Raw genomic sequence first — 15,611 nt, 5'->3', positions numbered from 1 at the left:
ATACAGCTTTGACTTGTAAAATGGAATGTTGCAACACAGTGACAAGTTGGTGGTGTTTCTGTGGACATTGCTGTTTAAGCACTCTGATTCTGCTGTTATCTAAGGGATCAGGTCGGTTTGGTTATTTTGGGTTACATTTCTGTAAAGGACTGTCCCCATATATATCATATAGTAGGAATGGTGCATAATTGTTTGGATTGGACAGCAGGAGTTGTAGTGAATACTTGTTTCTTTAACTAGCTGTATTGATCTGGTAATGCAGTACAACCAAGTTTAATTATTATTATTATTATTATTATAATTTATTTCTTAGCAGACACCCTTATCCAGGGCGACTTACAATTGTTACAATTGATCACATTATTTTTACATACAATGACATTATTTTTTACATACAATTACCCATTTAATGCCAACAGCATATGGATTTCAAAGCTTAAGGCTGTAGGTAGCTACAGCAAGTTTGAGCAGGGGTAGGAAACTGGGTGAATTCACAGAAAACAATAATACTATGTGTGTATATATATATATATATATATATATATATATATATATATATATATATAATATATACTGTGTGTGTGTATATATGTATATATATGTGTATATATATATAATACTGATCAGTTGTTTAGTCAGATCTTTCCTAAGAGTCAGTGTCATCAGTCGGACATTTGACATTGCCCTGAGATAAAGTGATCAGATTTTTAAGTCCTTAAACTGAGACAGTATGGAAATATTGGGAAGAACATCCAAGCTACGGGGAAGGCTAGGGTTTTTATTTTCACTTTGGCAATGTTTCATCTAATATCATATTGAAAGTGAATGCAGAGACTCGTGGTGATATTCAGAGTGGAATCTTTTACTTTCAAATACCTTTTTTGTGAATAAATGATCTTATTGTCTTTGTAATTTAATTTCTACACAACAAGTATTGTTATTACATTACACAGTAGCAAATTCAATAATATCAAATTCTGAGATTCTGTTTTATTGCTGATTACTGCTGCAAATCTAGTTCCTTTTCCATCTCACTCTATCTCTATCTCTGTGCTATCCTCCAGTGACCAATCTGCAAACCAGGCCCTTCCTGTATGAAAACATTACATATCTCAATATTTCTATTTATTAAATGGAATAGAATCTTTTTTTTCTTTTAAATTTAAATTTAATATGGCATGGTATTTGTTCTGTATATATTTTTTTCTATTGCAGTTTCTGTTTGGCTCATTAGTGTGCTGTAATTAATAGATACTAGGAATTTTTTTCAGCCACTTTCTACTATTAAACTATTACTATTAAAGGGGATGAAATGTGTTAAATATTCTTTTATCTTTTGACTGTGTGCAATATATGAGTTTTGTTTAGAAGTTGCCCTGGTTGTAGAAACAGGAATTTCCTTCTGAAGTAGTTCTTAAGTATTGTAAATAGTAATCCACACAGGCAAACCCTTTAAGTTTCTCCAAATAGCTGTATTTCCAAATTCCTCCTTTAACAAGCTGACAGGCATTGCTTAAAACGGAAAGGAACCTGTTAAAAATGTGTTCATTGCATGACAAAATGTTCTGCTTATTCAGTTTTTTGGTACCAATCAATGATCATGAGAAAGCGTATTCTGACAAGCTAAATTAGATAACTTTGCATTTTCTGAAGGCTAATTTCTTTGCTGATGTTAGCTGTTTAATTTTTGGAGTCAACAGTATAGGCTGGGACATGGATCAAGGTGTAATAAGAATAAATCATATTTCTTTACTGATCAAATGAAATGCTGTCACTTCTTTACTTACAAAACAAATACCATTTAATCTTCCTTAATAGAAGCATACACATTAGCCTATGTAAAAAAAAAATAAAGTTAAAAAAAGAGAAAGGGGTCTGAGCGCATTGTGCGACACCCAAGATCGGTAAATTTATAGGAAACCATAAGGATACCGTTCCCCAATTTGCAGGAAATACAGAAATATTGAATTTCCCCGGGCAATGCCGGGTACTTCAGCTAGTCTTAAATATGAATACTCCTTTGTCTCTACTTGTTTCTTAAACTTTGCAGGATAAAATATACTTCTATAATATATTTAACACAAATAAAAATAAGGGGTCACCAAATTGAAAAGAGATTTATCCTGCTAAGGCAGCATATTTAGATATTTTTTAAAAAAAGAAAGGTAAAGTGAAACAAGTACATGATTCTTTTTTTGTAATTGTTTTAAACTACTTGTATCATATACAGCACTCAACTATCAATGTAAATAATGTTTTTAAAGAAATGAAATGGGCATCTGGAGACTGGAAACGATTGTATTTAATTATTGCTGAAAACAACATAAAATGTATGCTTAAAGAAATAAAAATGTTCTTAAACTTTTGAAAATAACTATTTTGTATTTGCTAACATATGTTTCTTAGAGGGTACCTGTGTTGAACTGAAAGTGAATACAGACTTATTTCAATAGAAAATATGTTTCCAAATACTTTTGTCATGTTTTACAGCCCCTCCTGTTGCTGTGATGAGCTATTTTGATGCACAAAGTGTTCAAACGGGACGAAGTGAGCGTCCCAAGAAAGTTTCTGCGGACACTGGGACCAGTGTTCCAAAAGTGGGACGTCTGGTCACCTTACCCTGAGATTTGATTGAAGTTTTATGATTTAAATGTTTTAAAATGTAGATGTGACTTATTGTCTTAAAAGGGATCATTGAAAATAAAATAATTTTAGAAAGAAAGGTAAACTTGATTTAAGAAGGACTGTAGAAAGTTAGGAGATGTTGTTTTTTTCCTATAATGAACTGCTTATAGAAAGTTTCTCAGTTTCTTCTAAGAAACACTTGCTGATTCATTAAGGACGACCCCTTTGCTGTATTTAAATTGGGATGCAGTACTGGAACACTTATGCTAACACCCAGGGGAATGCACAGGAGACATTAGCATTTGTCAAAGTGCTTTAAAAATAATAAGCAAGGCAACGTTTGGTGTACCTGGCCTAGTTTAGGGGTTCAGTGTCTCAAGCAAGGAAACTTGACTGCAGATATGAGATTTTCTGTGTTTTCTTGTTTATATCCAGTAACCCCTTAGAATCAAGCATGGTTTACCCTTTTCAGTGTCCCTCGTGGCAAATCAATATAGTAGACGTTGCAGACACTGTGTTGTACAGTACATGACAGTGCCCTTTACCTGCTTTTTTACAGCAATAGAAACTAAACAGAAATTAAACAACTCAATTAGGCAACTCTGGCCACGTGGTGCAAGTCAATTGAATCGGATGAGCGTGATTGTTGGAAAAAGGACACAGGAGGTTGTATTCATATAGTACGTATTTAACAGGAAGTGTACTGCTGTCCTGTACATTGTGAACATGGCCAAGGACTTTCCCACTGATCTACAGTCACATTTGCCCTGGGTAGACATTTTAGTTTGTCAAATGTTGTCCATCATTATCATTTATGGGCCTATGACTGTTATATTTTTTCTGATAAGTTTGAAAATAGCAGTCGTCTCTGATTTACTGTAGCACGTAACAGTTTCTACTGGGCATTAGAACTGCTTTAGCTTTGCTTAATTGCAACATCAAACAAAAATGGTATGAAAAATTTATGCAATGTAAAAAAATAAAACAAACAAACAAAAATAATAATAAACAACCCTGAAATCCTTTGCTGTGCAATTTAGTTCTCCCTGAAGTTACTTTTGAAATGGTCATTTTGCGGCACCCGTCCGAGTGCTCTCAGCATTTCCACTATTGTTATACAGGGTTCTATAGGAGTATTGCTTGATCTTTTGCAACAGGCTACAAGGACAGAAACGAGGTGCGTGTTATTAAGCACAAAGGTCAGTCTGATATTGAGAAGTGTGAGGAGGCAACAGTTCATACACTTGTTTTGGAAAATGCTAAAGAGAAGCTGCTATTATCCTCCAGGGAAAATGCTGATGTGCCTTTTTACTGGAGAACCAGCAGTCATTATCAACTGGAGAACCAGCATGCATTATCAACTGGAGAACCAGCATGCATTATCAACTGGAGAACCAGCATGCATTATCGACTGGGGAACCAGCATGCATTATCGACTGGGGAACCAGCATGCATTATCAACTGGGGAACCAGCATGCATTATCAACTGGAGAACCAGCATGGATTATCAACTGGAGAACCAGCATGGATTATCAACTGGGGAACCAGCATGCATTATCGACTGGGGAACCAGCATGCATTATCGACTGGGGAACCAGCATGCATTATCAGATGGAGAACCAGCATGCATTATCAACTGGAGAACCAGCATGGATTATCAACTGGGGAACCAGCATGGATTATCAACTGGAGAACCAGCATGCATTATCGACTGGGGAACCAGCATGCATTATCAGATGGAGAACCAGCATGCATTATCAACTGGAGAACCAGCATGCATTACACATCTGAACTAATTCATCCTGTAGACTAGTACAGCAGCACATCTCCTGCTGTAAGAATATTATTATTATTATTAGTAGTAGTATTCATTTTATTACATTGCTTTGAGCAGAAAGACAAAATAACCCTTTTAACCATGAATCCTCCTCGTTCTATGGCATGTCTGGGCTTGCAGAGAGACATCAGAGTCACTGCACTGAGGGAACATCTCCTATCCATTAGAAAGCAGAGCATTGTGAGCTGTGGTTAGCGATGTTTCTAGCCAGAGCGAAGGCCTGTGTCCTCTTGCACATGCAACAGCAAAATGAAGACATAAAGTGTGCAAGTGCAGCAGTAATATTGAAGCTGTGGCAGTCCCCGAGTCCCAGGGGTAATTGCGCTGTCATTAGTCTGGTAAACTTTGTGTGCTGGAAACCAGCACACAAAATGAAATGAGTTTCACTGCTAGCTGTACTAATGGTGTTCCACCGCGATAGCCTGGCCTGATAAGTTGTAATTTTGCAAACCTATCTGATATCTGAAAGCTTTGGTTTCCCACAAAGCCAACCTAAGCATGAACAAAGCCTGTATTCAGAAGCTTTATTAATTTGACGGGATGTTGACGGGAAGGCCCTGATTGACTGCTCATTCCAATCTTTCCCATCCATGGCCTGCATGTTGGTCCTCCTGGATTAATTTCCACAAGGAGGCTTTGCACGGTGTACTTTGTGTCCTTTGGCAAAGGCCTGGATCTGTAGCTTCCTTTCTGATCCCTAGTGTCGGTGAGATGAGATGAGATGAGATAAGCCTGGCTCTCTTGCATAGCAGTTTAGACGCTCGCTGGCAGTGGGGTCGGCGATTTGTCCCAGCCCCCACACTGTTACACAAGCGTGCTCTACTCTAAAACTTACTGGATCTCCTGTTTTGTTTATTTTTTTTAGGACATAGTGTTGAAATCATGATGATGAAGACAGACTTTCTGAAGAGCTTGTCCTTTTTTGTTCAGTTAGATTGCCTTAGATTCTCTTACTGTGCTCATTCCCTTCCTTAGCAGGTAAGGGAGGACCGTTTACGTTCAATTACTAAGATTTCTTTTTGGCCAGGTTGAGCCCTGTGATGTCCCAGGCTGATGCCGAGACCCTGATCCACGCTTTTGTAACCTCTAGAGTTGATTGTTGTATTTCCTTGTTTGCTGGTCTCCCCGATGCCTCACTGAATAGATTGCAGCTAATACAAAATGCCACAGCAAGAATATTCTATTTGCCGTATTTCCCCAGTTTTAAGGTCACTACATTGGCTTCCCGTGAAGCAGTTGATTACAAAACCCTGTGCCTCACTTACAAGGGTACTCATGGTTCTGGTCCTGCCTAGTCGCATGAGTTACTTATTCCCTATAAACCGACTTGTACCTTGAGATCGGCAAATGATGGCCTCTTGATTATTCCAAGAACGTGATTACAAACCTATGGTTCAAGGGCTTTTAGTTTTCAAGCTCCTTCACTTTGGAACTCGCATCCAAATCTTATGCTAGGCTCAAAACATAGCTCTTTGACTGTGGCTTTTCACTAGTTAGCAGTTTGAGCTGTTTTGCCTTGCTTTTTTTTTGTAAAGCGCCCTAGGATGCTTGCATGTGCTATAAGGACGCTATATAATTGAAATTGGTTAGCACTGTGCCCCTAGTGAAGACTGAACCTCACTAAAGTCTGTGCCCAGTACAGTAGCTAAAGGCTGAAGTGCAGCAGTGTGAAACCCTAAACTGCAGACCCGTGCTGCAGTGCCTAAAGGAGGCTGTGTGGTCCAGTGGTTAAAGAAATGGGCTTGGAACTGGTTAAAATCCTGGTTAAAATCCCACCTCAGCCACTGACTCATTGTGTGACCCTGAGCAAGTCACTTAACCTCCTTGTGCTCCATCTTTTGGGTGAGACGTAGTTGTAAGTGACTCTGCAGCTGAGGCATAGTTCACACACCCTAGTCTCTGTAAGTCACCTTGGATAAAGGCGTCTGCTAAATAAACAAATAATAATAATAATGTATCATTCCAAACCTACCAGGAACACTGTACCTGAGAAACAAGACACACAGTACACTCCCATGTGTGCACAGGCAACCCCAAAAAAGAAGCATCTGTCAATCATTTACCGGAGCCTATTTGTGACAATCTAGTTAGTTAGAAGACCGTAGCATTGTTAAGAGAGAATAATAGATTTATTATAACAACGCTGTATAATAATTTGAAACGATCTGATGGAATTCCTGCGTTAAACACTTTTTCTTTAATTACATTTTTTTTGTAATATACAGTTACCTTTTAATATTTTTGATACTTTGTTTTTGACAAGGCATTTTGTTCCCTAGTGGAGAGAGTTGGCTCTGTACATAGAAACAGTAGTTTCAATGTGAATTATATAGTAGAGATCTAATTGCATTTTAGTAAAATATATACGGTGATAAGGACTTAAGTATATATTATATTCCCTCAATATTGCTGATCTTCCCAGTGGAATACTAGGTTTATAGGATGGGATGTTTAAATAGGTGCGAAACGGAAGCTAAACACAACTGCACTTGAGATGTGGGATAGTTACTGTGTGTCAGAACCACTAACTATCCCATCCATGAGTGCATGTGCAGGTTACAAATATTCAAATTAAATTGAATAAGTAAAGTTCGATCCAATTTTATAGCCAAATGTAATCAGAAACGTCTACAGCAGGCTCGGAGTGTATGACAGAAGTTTGGTGAAGATTGGTGCAAAATGAAGGCAGTTCTCGTGTGTGACAGACCGACGGACAAACACGATCAGCGTATGAGGGTCCCCATTTTTGAATGAGGACCCTAAACAATGGGCAGGATTGGCAAACAGGTTTTCTCCATCTGTAAATGGTCTTTTTAAGGAGTAAAAGCTGCTAAAATAATGACCTTCTAATACCTGCTCAAAGTCTTGTTGTACACATGCTTAGCATGCAGTTATCATCTTTACAAATAGGTGGTTTTTTTTTATACCTAGGTCAGTATGGTACGAAACATCCAGTATTGCAGTTCAACAAGAGTAATATGCTGGAATAAAATAAATGAATCTTCTTCGTCAGTGCATGTATAGATTCAAGGTTGACGTAGTTAATCATTATCGTCTGGCTCACCTAAATCTTAGTGGATTGCTACTGTTTTTTTCTCTTTTTCTAAGCAGTGTTGTACTGTTAAAGCATATTTCCGTGATGTGTGCTTGGCAAGTTCTTGGCTTTAGATTTTATAGACGTTTGAAAGGTTTTATCCTACTCAGGAGCCACAGATTTTTTTTTCTCCCATAAATAGAAGGTGAGAATCTGAACAAAAACCTACAGTATGTACAGTACATATTTAGTAAATGTAATATCCTTTGGGTTAATGTTCTTATTTTCTCCTCCCTGAGTTAAATGTTTGCAATGGGGAGCACGTTGACATTGAAGCTTGTAAACTGTGGAGTCCACCATTGCTGGAGATAATAATTTTAAACTTCAGGGCTTCATAGACAGAGAAATGTGCTTTGCCTGCAAAAACAGTGGCATCACACTGACACCAGCAGCATTATTATACAAGGAGGCGAAAACAGGATTTCAGCTCTTGCAGCTTAACATCTGTGCTTTTTTAATAGAATTTATATAGGCGTTAACATTCAACCCCAGTGCTCAAATACGGCACGATGTTATCTGCTGAGCATCGGTCAAAAAACCAAATAAGATGGCCATTCTTTCACGTGCCTGGTGATTACTGTAACAAAAGTCTTATTATTGAAAACACCTTAACTACGAAGGTGTAGATTCAATCAAAAAAAACTTTGACTCTTTCATTATACAGTCATAATGGGACACCACCCCCATTACCCCATACCTATATATTTCCAAGTAATGCAAAAACCCAATAAACTGCAAGTCACATCAATGACATAGTAGTTAGCAAGCAGAAGCCTAGTGAAGTTCAACATCTCTTTCATCAGTCAGTATTTTAGGTGCAACACTGAGACATCCCAAACTGCTTCACATTAACATTTTGTATAACCATGAATATATCTAGGCCTATTACAGTAGCAGCGAGCTGTACTGACATGCATAAAATCTATGTGTGGCACTGTGGCTGTAGCTCAGGCTGTACATTGCATTTTTATTAAAGCTTTCTAATAATAGGACTAGCTAGTGACAGTCAAGTACAGTACAAAGCTGTATTACAAGCAGTCATCGGAGTCTTGGCACAGCCTTACATTTATAAACCTCCTCTCACTGTATTTTTGTTGAATGTAGGTAACAAGCTGCTCTATAAATCACCCCCAGGGAAACTAATACTGAGTTAATGAGCAGCAGTATTTAGTCCTGCCACTGTGTACATCATTAACAGATATCCTTGTGCTTCTACGAGGATCTGTGTCAATTGTTTAAAATACGCAGTAACTGTTTCGCACAGGTTTTCCACAAAGCTGTAAAAGCGACCAAGTTGAATTGAGCTCAGGGCTTTGAATACATGGGGCTATTTATGAAAACCGAAGGAACAAAGTTAGTAACGTTCCTGCCGCATCCCAGAGCTGTCTGGCTCTTGGCACTATTTTACTGCATTATATTGCTGCTTGATTTCTTCTTTTGCGAAGGCTGTGTTTTGGTATTTTTTTCTTCGAGATCTGAACTCTGAAGTGACAGCAGTATTTTTCCAAACCTTTTGGAATTGGAGCCTGTGGTATTGGAGGACTGGCATCCTTTCATTCCCTGGGGAGAGATCCACCTAGCTGTGCATTGCATCAGCATCCATGTAGAACAACATTCTCAACGTCGGCCTGGGTTACGGGTTGAGGTTTTGTGTAGATTCCCGACTGCTCGTGACAAAGATGGTTTTTCAATAACAACAGGAAATGATATCCAGAAATGTGATTACTATATTGTGGGATGGTTAGTTTTACTAAAGGACTTGTACACCACAATGCTACGCCATTTCATTTGAATGTGCTGTAATTGGGACTCAGGGTACACTGCAGTCCATTGGTATTGGTGTCCCTTCCTAGAAGAACTCCAGTGTTTTGTGAACAAAGAGCTGAAATAGTAAAGGGACAAAGTACGAATTTTGAACTGAAAAACCGAAATCTGCAAATATAACAAAAAAGCAAAAAACAGAAGCACAGTAGAGGAAATGAATGATCAGGTATCCTGGTCACTGTGGGGTAATTGAAATGTGATGTTTCACGTCTCTCTCCCACTGTTTCTGAAAGCGTGTTAGTCACTGAACTGGGAGTGCCTTACAGAATGAATCACTGTGGAGTCTGATGTCATCTCGCATGCTGCAGCCCGGCATCCTTATCTTGTCTGACTTTGGTGTGCTTTATGTAACAGCGGTCACGTGACAGTGGAAGTGTGGCGTGATGAAGGAATCTCAGGGGGTGGTGTGGCTGCTCTCCGACAGGTCTTGACTAATGACATTGTCCAGGACTCCTGTCTGAAGATACTGACAGACGTTACCTCATATGGACATGGGCACATTCTGCCAGATTAAGGCTTCACGTTTGGATTCAGTTCCATCAGATACCTTGTGCGATTATTCAAACCAGGTTATATCTAGTACATCAAGTTATATACAGGGTGTGCTGATGTCGAAAAACAAACGGAGAGCAATGAGACTTGGCAGGTGGAACCACACATGATTCCTGGTCTACCCCTGTGTATCATAAAGATAAACTGATGCTTCACATAATCAAAACCACAAACACCCAAAGCCATCGTATGTCAAATCTCATGACCCCCTCGTTCAAGCCCGCTACAGTAAAACTAAACGACGAGTTTTAAAGCTGTTGACACTGAGATCGTTACAGTGTTTTGTGTGCTATAGTCTGAAAACTGTTGGAAGAACAAACAGCTTTGAACTTCTACCCTCCCCATCATTTCTGTGGCATTCCCAAATGACATTTATGGCCTGTGCCTGCTAAAATATATTGTAGAAATATTACAAAGCAGAGCCAGAAGAGCACAAAGCTGTTTTACAGACTACAGCTATTTTGGTTTATTTTCCATTTTAATTCTTGTTAAAAATAGCACAGATCCGTGCACACTTTTACCCACTGGTAAAATCAAATTCAAACAAATTGCTGCGAGGAAGCTCAGAGGGCGAGAGAAAGGCGTTAAACTTATCGAAAGATCATTTGTATTTAAAATGTTTTGTATTGATTGATGTGCCACTTCTGAATCATCAACAGTGGGCTACTAATCAGCTGAGACTTTAATCAGAACTGCTGCATTACTGAACCCCCATAATATTTTACAGTATAGTACTATCCTTATTTCTTACTGTTGCAGACTCCTGAATACTTAAGATTTATTACTGACATTTGTTTTAAAACATGACTATGATTGGTTTGATATTTTCTATCTTCATGTCTATTAATCAACTTAAGCATTGCTACCAAAGTCATTTCACCAGCTTCCCCTATCAATCTCATGTTTCTGAAAGCTCCTGGAACAAAGAAGAGTCAGGGAGGACTTGATTGAAGTCTTTAAAATCTTAAAAAGGGTTGACATAGTCAAACCAAACCATTACTTCAAGCACAGCACAGAAACTAGGACCAGAGGCCACAGTTGGAAATTAATTGGAGATAGACTTAGACTTAGGACAGAGGGAAGGAGACACTTTTTAACACAGAGAAGTAACAAGGGAAGTAATGTTAAAACTTTACAATGCATTAGTAAGACCTCACCTAGAATATTGTGTTCAGTTCTGGTCACCTCGTTACAAACAGGATATTGCTGCTCTAGAAAGAGTTTAAAGAATAGCAACCAGAATTATCCCGGGTTTAAAAGTCATGTCGTATGCAGACAGGCTAAAATAATTGAATCTATTCAGTCTTGAACAAAGAAGACTACGCGGTGATCTGATACAAGCATTCAAAATCCTAAAAGGTATAGACAATGTCGACCCAGGGGACTTTTTTGACCTGAAAAAAGAAACAAGGACCAGGGGTCACAAATGGAGATTAGATAAAGGGGCATTCAGAACAGAAAATAGGAGGCACTTTTTTACACAGAGAATTGTAAGGGTATGGAACCAACTCCCCAGTATTGTTGTTGAAGCTGACCCCCTGGGATCCTTCAAGAAGCTGCTGGATGAGATTCTGGGATCAATAAGCTACTAACAACCAAACGAGCAAGATGGGCTGAATGGCCTCCTCTCATTCGTAAACTTTCTTATGTATGGAATAGACTACCTACAGTAGTGATGTTGATGAAGCAGAAACACTTGGATCCTTTAAGACCCAACTTGACAAAGTTCTGAACTCAATCAGCTACTAGGAACCTGACTAGCTTAGATGGGACGAATGACCTCCTCTCATTCATAAATCTTCTCTTTCTTATGTTCTTAAATAAAAGTCCCTTTGAATCTGTCCCTCTTCGGAAGGCTAACTGGATATTTTCCCCAAAGACAGTTCAACAAGGGAGTAGTTATCAGATGATAAAGGAGCCTTTTTTCTGCTAAAATATTCAGTGCACAGAAATGAGTAAACTGTGACCATGTTTGAAAAGTTACACAATGTTGTGTGATGCTTTTGTAAAGACTCACACACTGGCACCGACTGTATGATTTTTCTGTTTTATATTTATTTTCTATGTCTGTAAACCAGAGACACAAATTTAATTTAAAACAAAAGTACAAATAAATCTTGAACGGGATTGAATGGAGTTTGAGAGAATGATAATCAACCTTTTACTTTCTGAGAAGCTTTTGATTTCATGATCAATGACCTACATTACTGCTGTGGTCAATGTCTCTCATCATAAAGATGGGCTTTCCTTTAAAAATAAATAAATAATAATAATCTATTTGGCGCATATTATATACCTGAACTTATCAAACATTCTATTAATAATAATAATAATAATAATAATAATAATATCTAACTGTACTGGTATTTTTGATAAGTTTAATTTTTGATTGTTTAACTACAGTAAACGCATAGAATCCTGATTGTTCAGAAATCAAACAAAAATTTCAAATGCCATACCTGGCTTCTAAAGTTAGTCACACAAAAACCCAGGTAGAGAATTTAAATATGTAGGATTGGAAGGGTGAGTAATAGTGTGGCTCATTAAGGACAGTGAATAAATACAAAAATAAATAGAAATGTGTGATGTCGAGATCATGAGATAAATTATCTTAGAAACCTGACATTTCAAACCGTTCTGTTGAAATCACAAGATTAGAGTACTCGGGCCATCTAATTAAAAACCCTGGAATAGCAAGGTAATGCATATACTCTCCTGGGGTAGAACGATACCCAGGGGGGCAGATGAAGGTTAAAACACCCAGTTCAGAAATTCAAGGGCAGATTACAGAAATCCCCCCGACAACTAACCGTGTTCCGCTGACATAAACAGGAGATCCTTCTGTACCTTTCATATTCAGAGCCTGCTTTCTCTTCAAGCGCAGTTAAATGCCATCTGTATAACAAGCAGTGTGCAGGAAGATGCTAGCAGCAGCACTGTAAACCAGTTCACATGATAACTAGAATAGTTATAGAGCAGGCATCTTGTACCACATAGAGGTATATGAGCAGCAGTGTGGAGTAGTGGTTAGGGCTCCGGACTCTTGACCGGAGGGTTGTGGGTTCAATCCCAGGTGGGGGACACTGCTGCTGTACCCTTGAGCAAGGTACTTTACCTAGATTGCTCCAGTAAAAACCCAACTGTATAAATGGGTAATTGTATGTAAAAAAATAATGTGAGATGTGTATAATGTGACATAACGTGATATCTTGTAATAATTGTAATTCGCCCTGGATAAGGGCGTCTGCTATGAAATAAATAATAATCTATTCTTATGCATTCCTGAATTATAATAATTATTAGCATAACAAATATGCCCTTTGAGTTAATTAGAAGGTTTCTTTTTTTCATGTCCAGTTGTGGAGTGTGCCGTATAAGTAAACTGAGATTTTAGCTGGTAGACCCGTACAGTTCCATAGCTGTATATGGGTTAGGTTTTGAGTAAGGTAAGCACAGTGTGCAATTTGCAAAGGCTTGGCTATCATTACACCTTTAAAAAGTGGAAGGAAACATTTCACTTTATGAGTGACACTGAGCTGGTTGCCAAATTGCAAATTGGATTTAAAAAAATATAACAAAAATGTAAGTTAAAATGAATGAATTTAATGCATTTCATTCATCAATTCATTTATTAGGTTTGGGCTCCCTTAGTCATTAATAATTATCCCTACATTTGCTGCCAAGCCCTTCCCAATTAGATTTTTTTGTTTCTTCTTTTTATTGCTAAAAGTAACGCGGTATTTATCAAACATTCCTATGAATGACAACACTGTTTCAGTGTCCAGTAGTTTATGTAAGGCACCCTTGTGCAGTGTGTTTGCGGTGCTGTATTATAAAGCGGTTACAAAGCCAGCTGCGAAAGGCTTTGCTGAATTGTGTTAAGTGTAAAGAACTGTCGAGTTCTCGAACGCGATATTTACTTTGTCGCTGTTTTCCTGGCTCTTGTTTAATTATTTTAACAGTTCACTCGTAGGGCGGTGGAGAGCTTCAAAAGGCTCGTAATATGTTTGAACTTGCCTGCTTTAATCAGAGCTGCTTTGATATTATTTCAGTGTGACGCTGTGCTGGCCCTTCTTCCCCGTCACAACACGCTGCAAACTGACAATTGCAAACAAGGAGCCGTGATCCAAAGCGTACTGTAAAACTGGGGATAGGATTTGGTTAAAAGGATTGTATTTTACAAACATGTATGAACAAGGTTTTGTTTTTTGTGATACCTGTTTTAATAGCATTAGTGTATGTGTGTGTGTGTATATATATATATATATATATATATATATATAATATATATATATATATATATATATATATTATATATATATATATATATATATATATATATATATATATATATATATATATATATATATATATATATATATATATATATATATATATATATATATATATATATTTATATATTTATAATATATAAATAATTTGGGCCAAAGGTTGAAAAATGCAGACATGTCCAGGTGTGTTTGTAGCAGCCCTTCATTAACACCTGTTCATCTTTGCAGTTGTTGTTCGTGTTCCTGTTGAGGATGCATATCCCTGGTGAAGGGCTGGGACACAGTGCTGTGGAAGGGGATGAATGTTACTAACGTACTGTTCTTGTGTTTTTTTTTCTTCCAGAGAAAGTGGTACTGTTACAAGAGCTTACTATATTAAGCTCTTTATAATTTTTCATAGACAACACTTGAGTTATTTGCCCCTTTTTTATAATTAATGCTCTGTTTAAGTACCTAATTAAAATTCAGATGAGCAGTGTGCAACAAACTCCAAATTTGGCTGTGAAAAGACAAAAGAAGGGCAAGAGTTTCCTACACTGTCCCAGTAATGCTCAGTGCAGCTCCAGTCTCTGCAGAGGGGCCTGTGTGAGGCTGGGTCTGCTAAATAACATTTTCTGTACATCCTGTTTTTTCACCAGTCATGCTAGACAACTTCACAGCAGCTGCTTGATTGTAAATCGCTTTGCATATGGTGGAAGGTTGCTGCAGTAGTTGCACACAACTAGGCAAGTGTTTGCTTTGACATCAGTACGTTGCAAGCAAATGTGCCTGTCCCTCAGATCCAGTAGTGTTAACTGGAGTTCTACCTGGAAAGGCGAGTGGAGCATTGAGGGCTCTTATTAGTTCAGACCAAGAGGGCTGCTCTGTTGCATGGGCCACAGGGAAAGCTGCATTTTCATTCACTCTCCCGTGGGTTAGGGAGACAATCAGTCTGGGATAATTCACCTCCTCTCACTTCAGAGACCCCTGCTGGTCAGGTGCCTGAAAAAGCCAGGCAGTGACTATAGCCGGGCTGGGTGACTTGTCTAGGATTCAGTAGCTTGGCTACATTCTTTGCACCGGTTCGACAAGTGAAAAGAGGCTATTGCTGGGCAGCGGGAGTGATGAAAATGTTAGTGAAGGTAAAGCAGGAATGAATGGATGGATTTTGAAAAACCCTTCCTTTTAAAGAAGCTGAGTTCTGCTCAGGCTGTGCTGGTTTCTTTTGTGCTTGTTAATGGCTTGCTGTTTGATGTCGACCTGCCAGGGTTCAGCAGACTCCTACACTAGCAGGCCGTCTGATTCCGATGTCTCTCTGGAAGAGGACCGGGAGGGAGTCGGGCAGGAGCGAGAGCAGCAGGCGGCACTGCAGCTGGAAAGGGCCAAGGTGAGCGCTCCCAGCCCCTTA

The 15,611-nt window shown here is 38.4% G+C and overlaps 1 protein-coding gene across 2 annotated transcripts in view; it reads left to right on the top strand.

Moving 5' to 3' along the window:
* LOC117426960 (voltage-dependent L-type calcium channel subunit beta-4-like) overlaps positions 1-15,611 on the top strand; it is a 47,738-nt gene that overhangs the window by 14,397 nt on the left and 17,730 nt on the right. For both annotated transcript variants that reach the window (XM_034925480.2, XM_034045234.3), the window contains one exon: positions 15,471-15,590. In XM_034925480.2, coding sequence (XP_034781371.2) covers positions 15,471-15,590 — 120 coding nt within the window. The remainder of the gene's footprint in view (positions 1-15,470; positions 15,591-15,611) is intronic.

This window comes from Acipenser ruthenus, chromosome 11 (assembly GCF_902713425.1).
Source record: "Acipenser ruthenus chromosome 11, fAciRut3.2 maternal haplotype, whole genome shotgun sequence".
Classification (NCBI taxonomy): domain Eukaryota; kingdom Metazoa; phylum Chordata; class Actinopteri; order Acipenseriformes; family Acipenseridae; genus Acipenser; species Acipenser ruthenus.
This window is presented reverse-complemented; position numbering and strand designations above follow the sequence as displayed.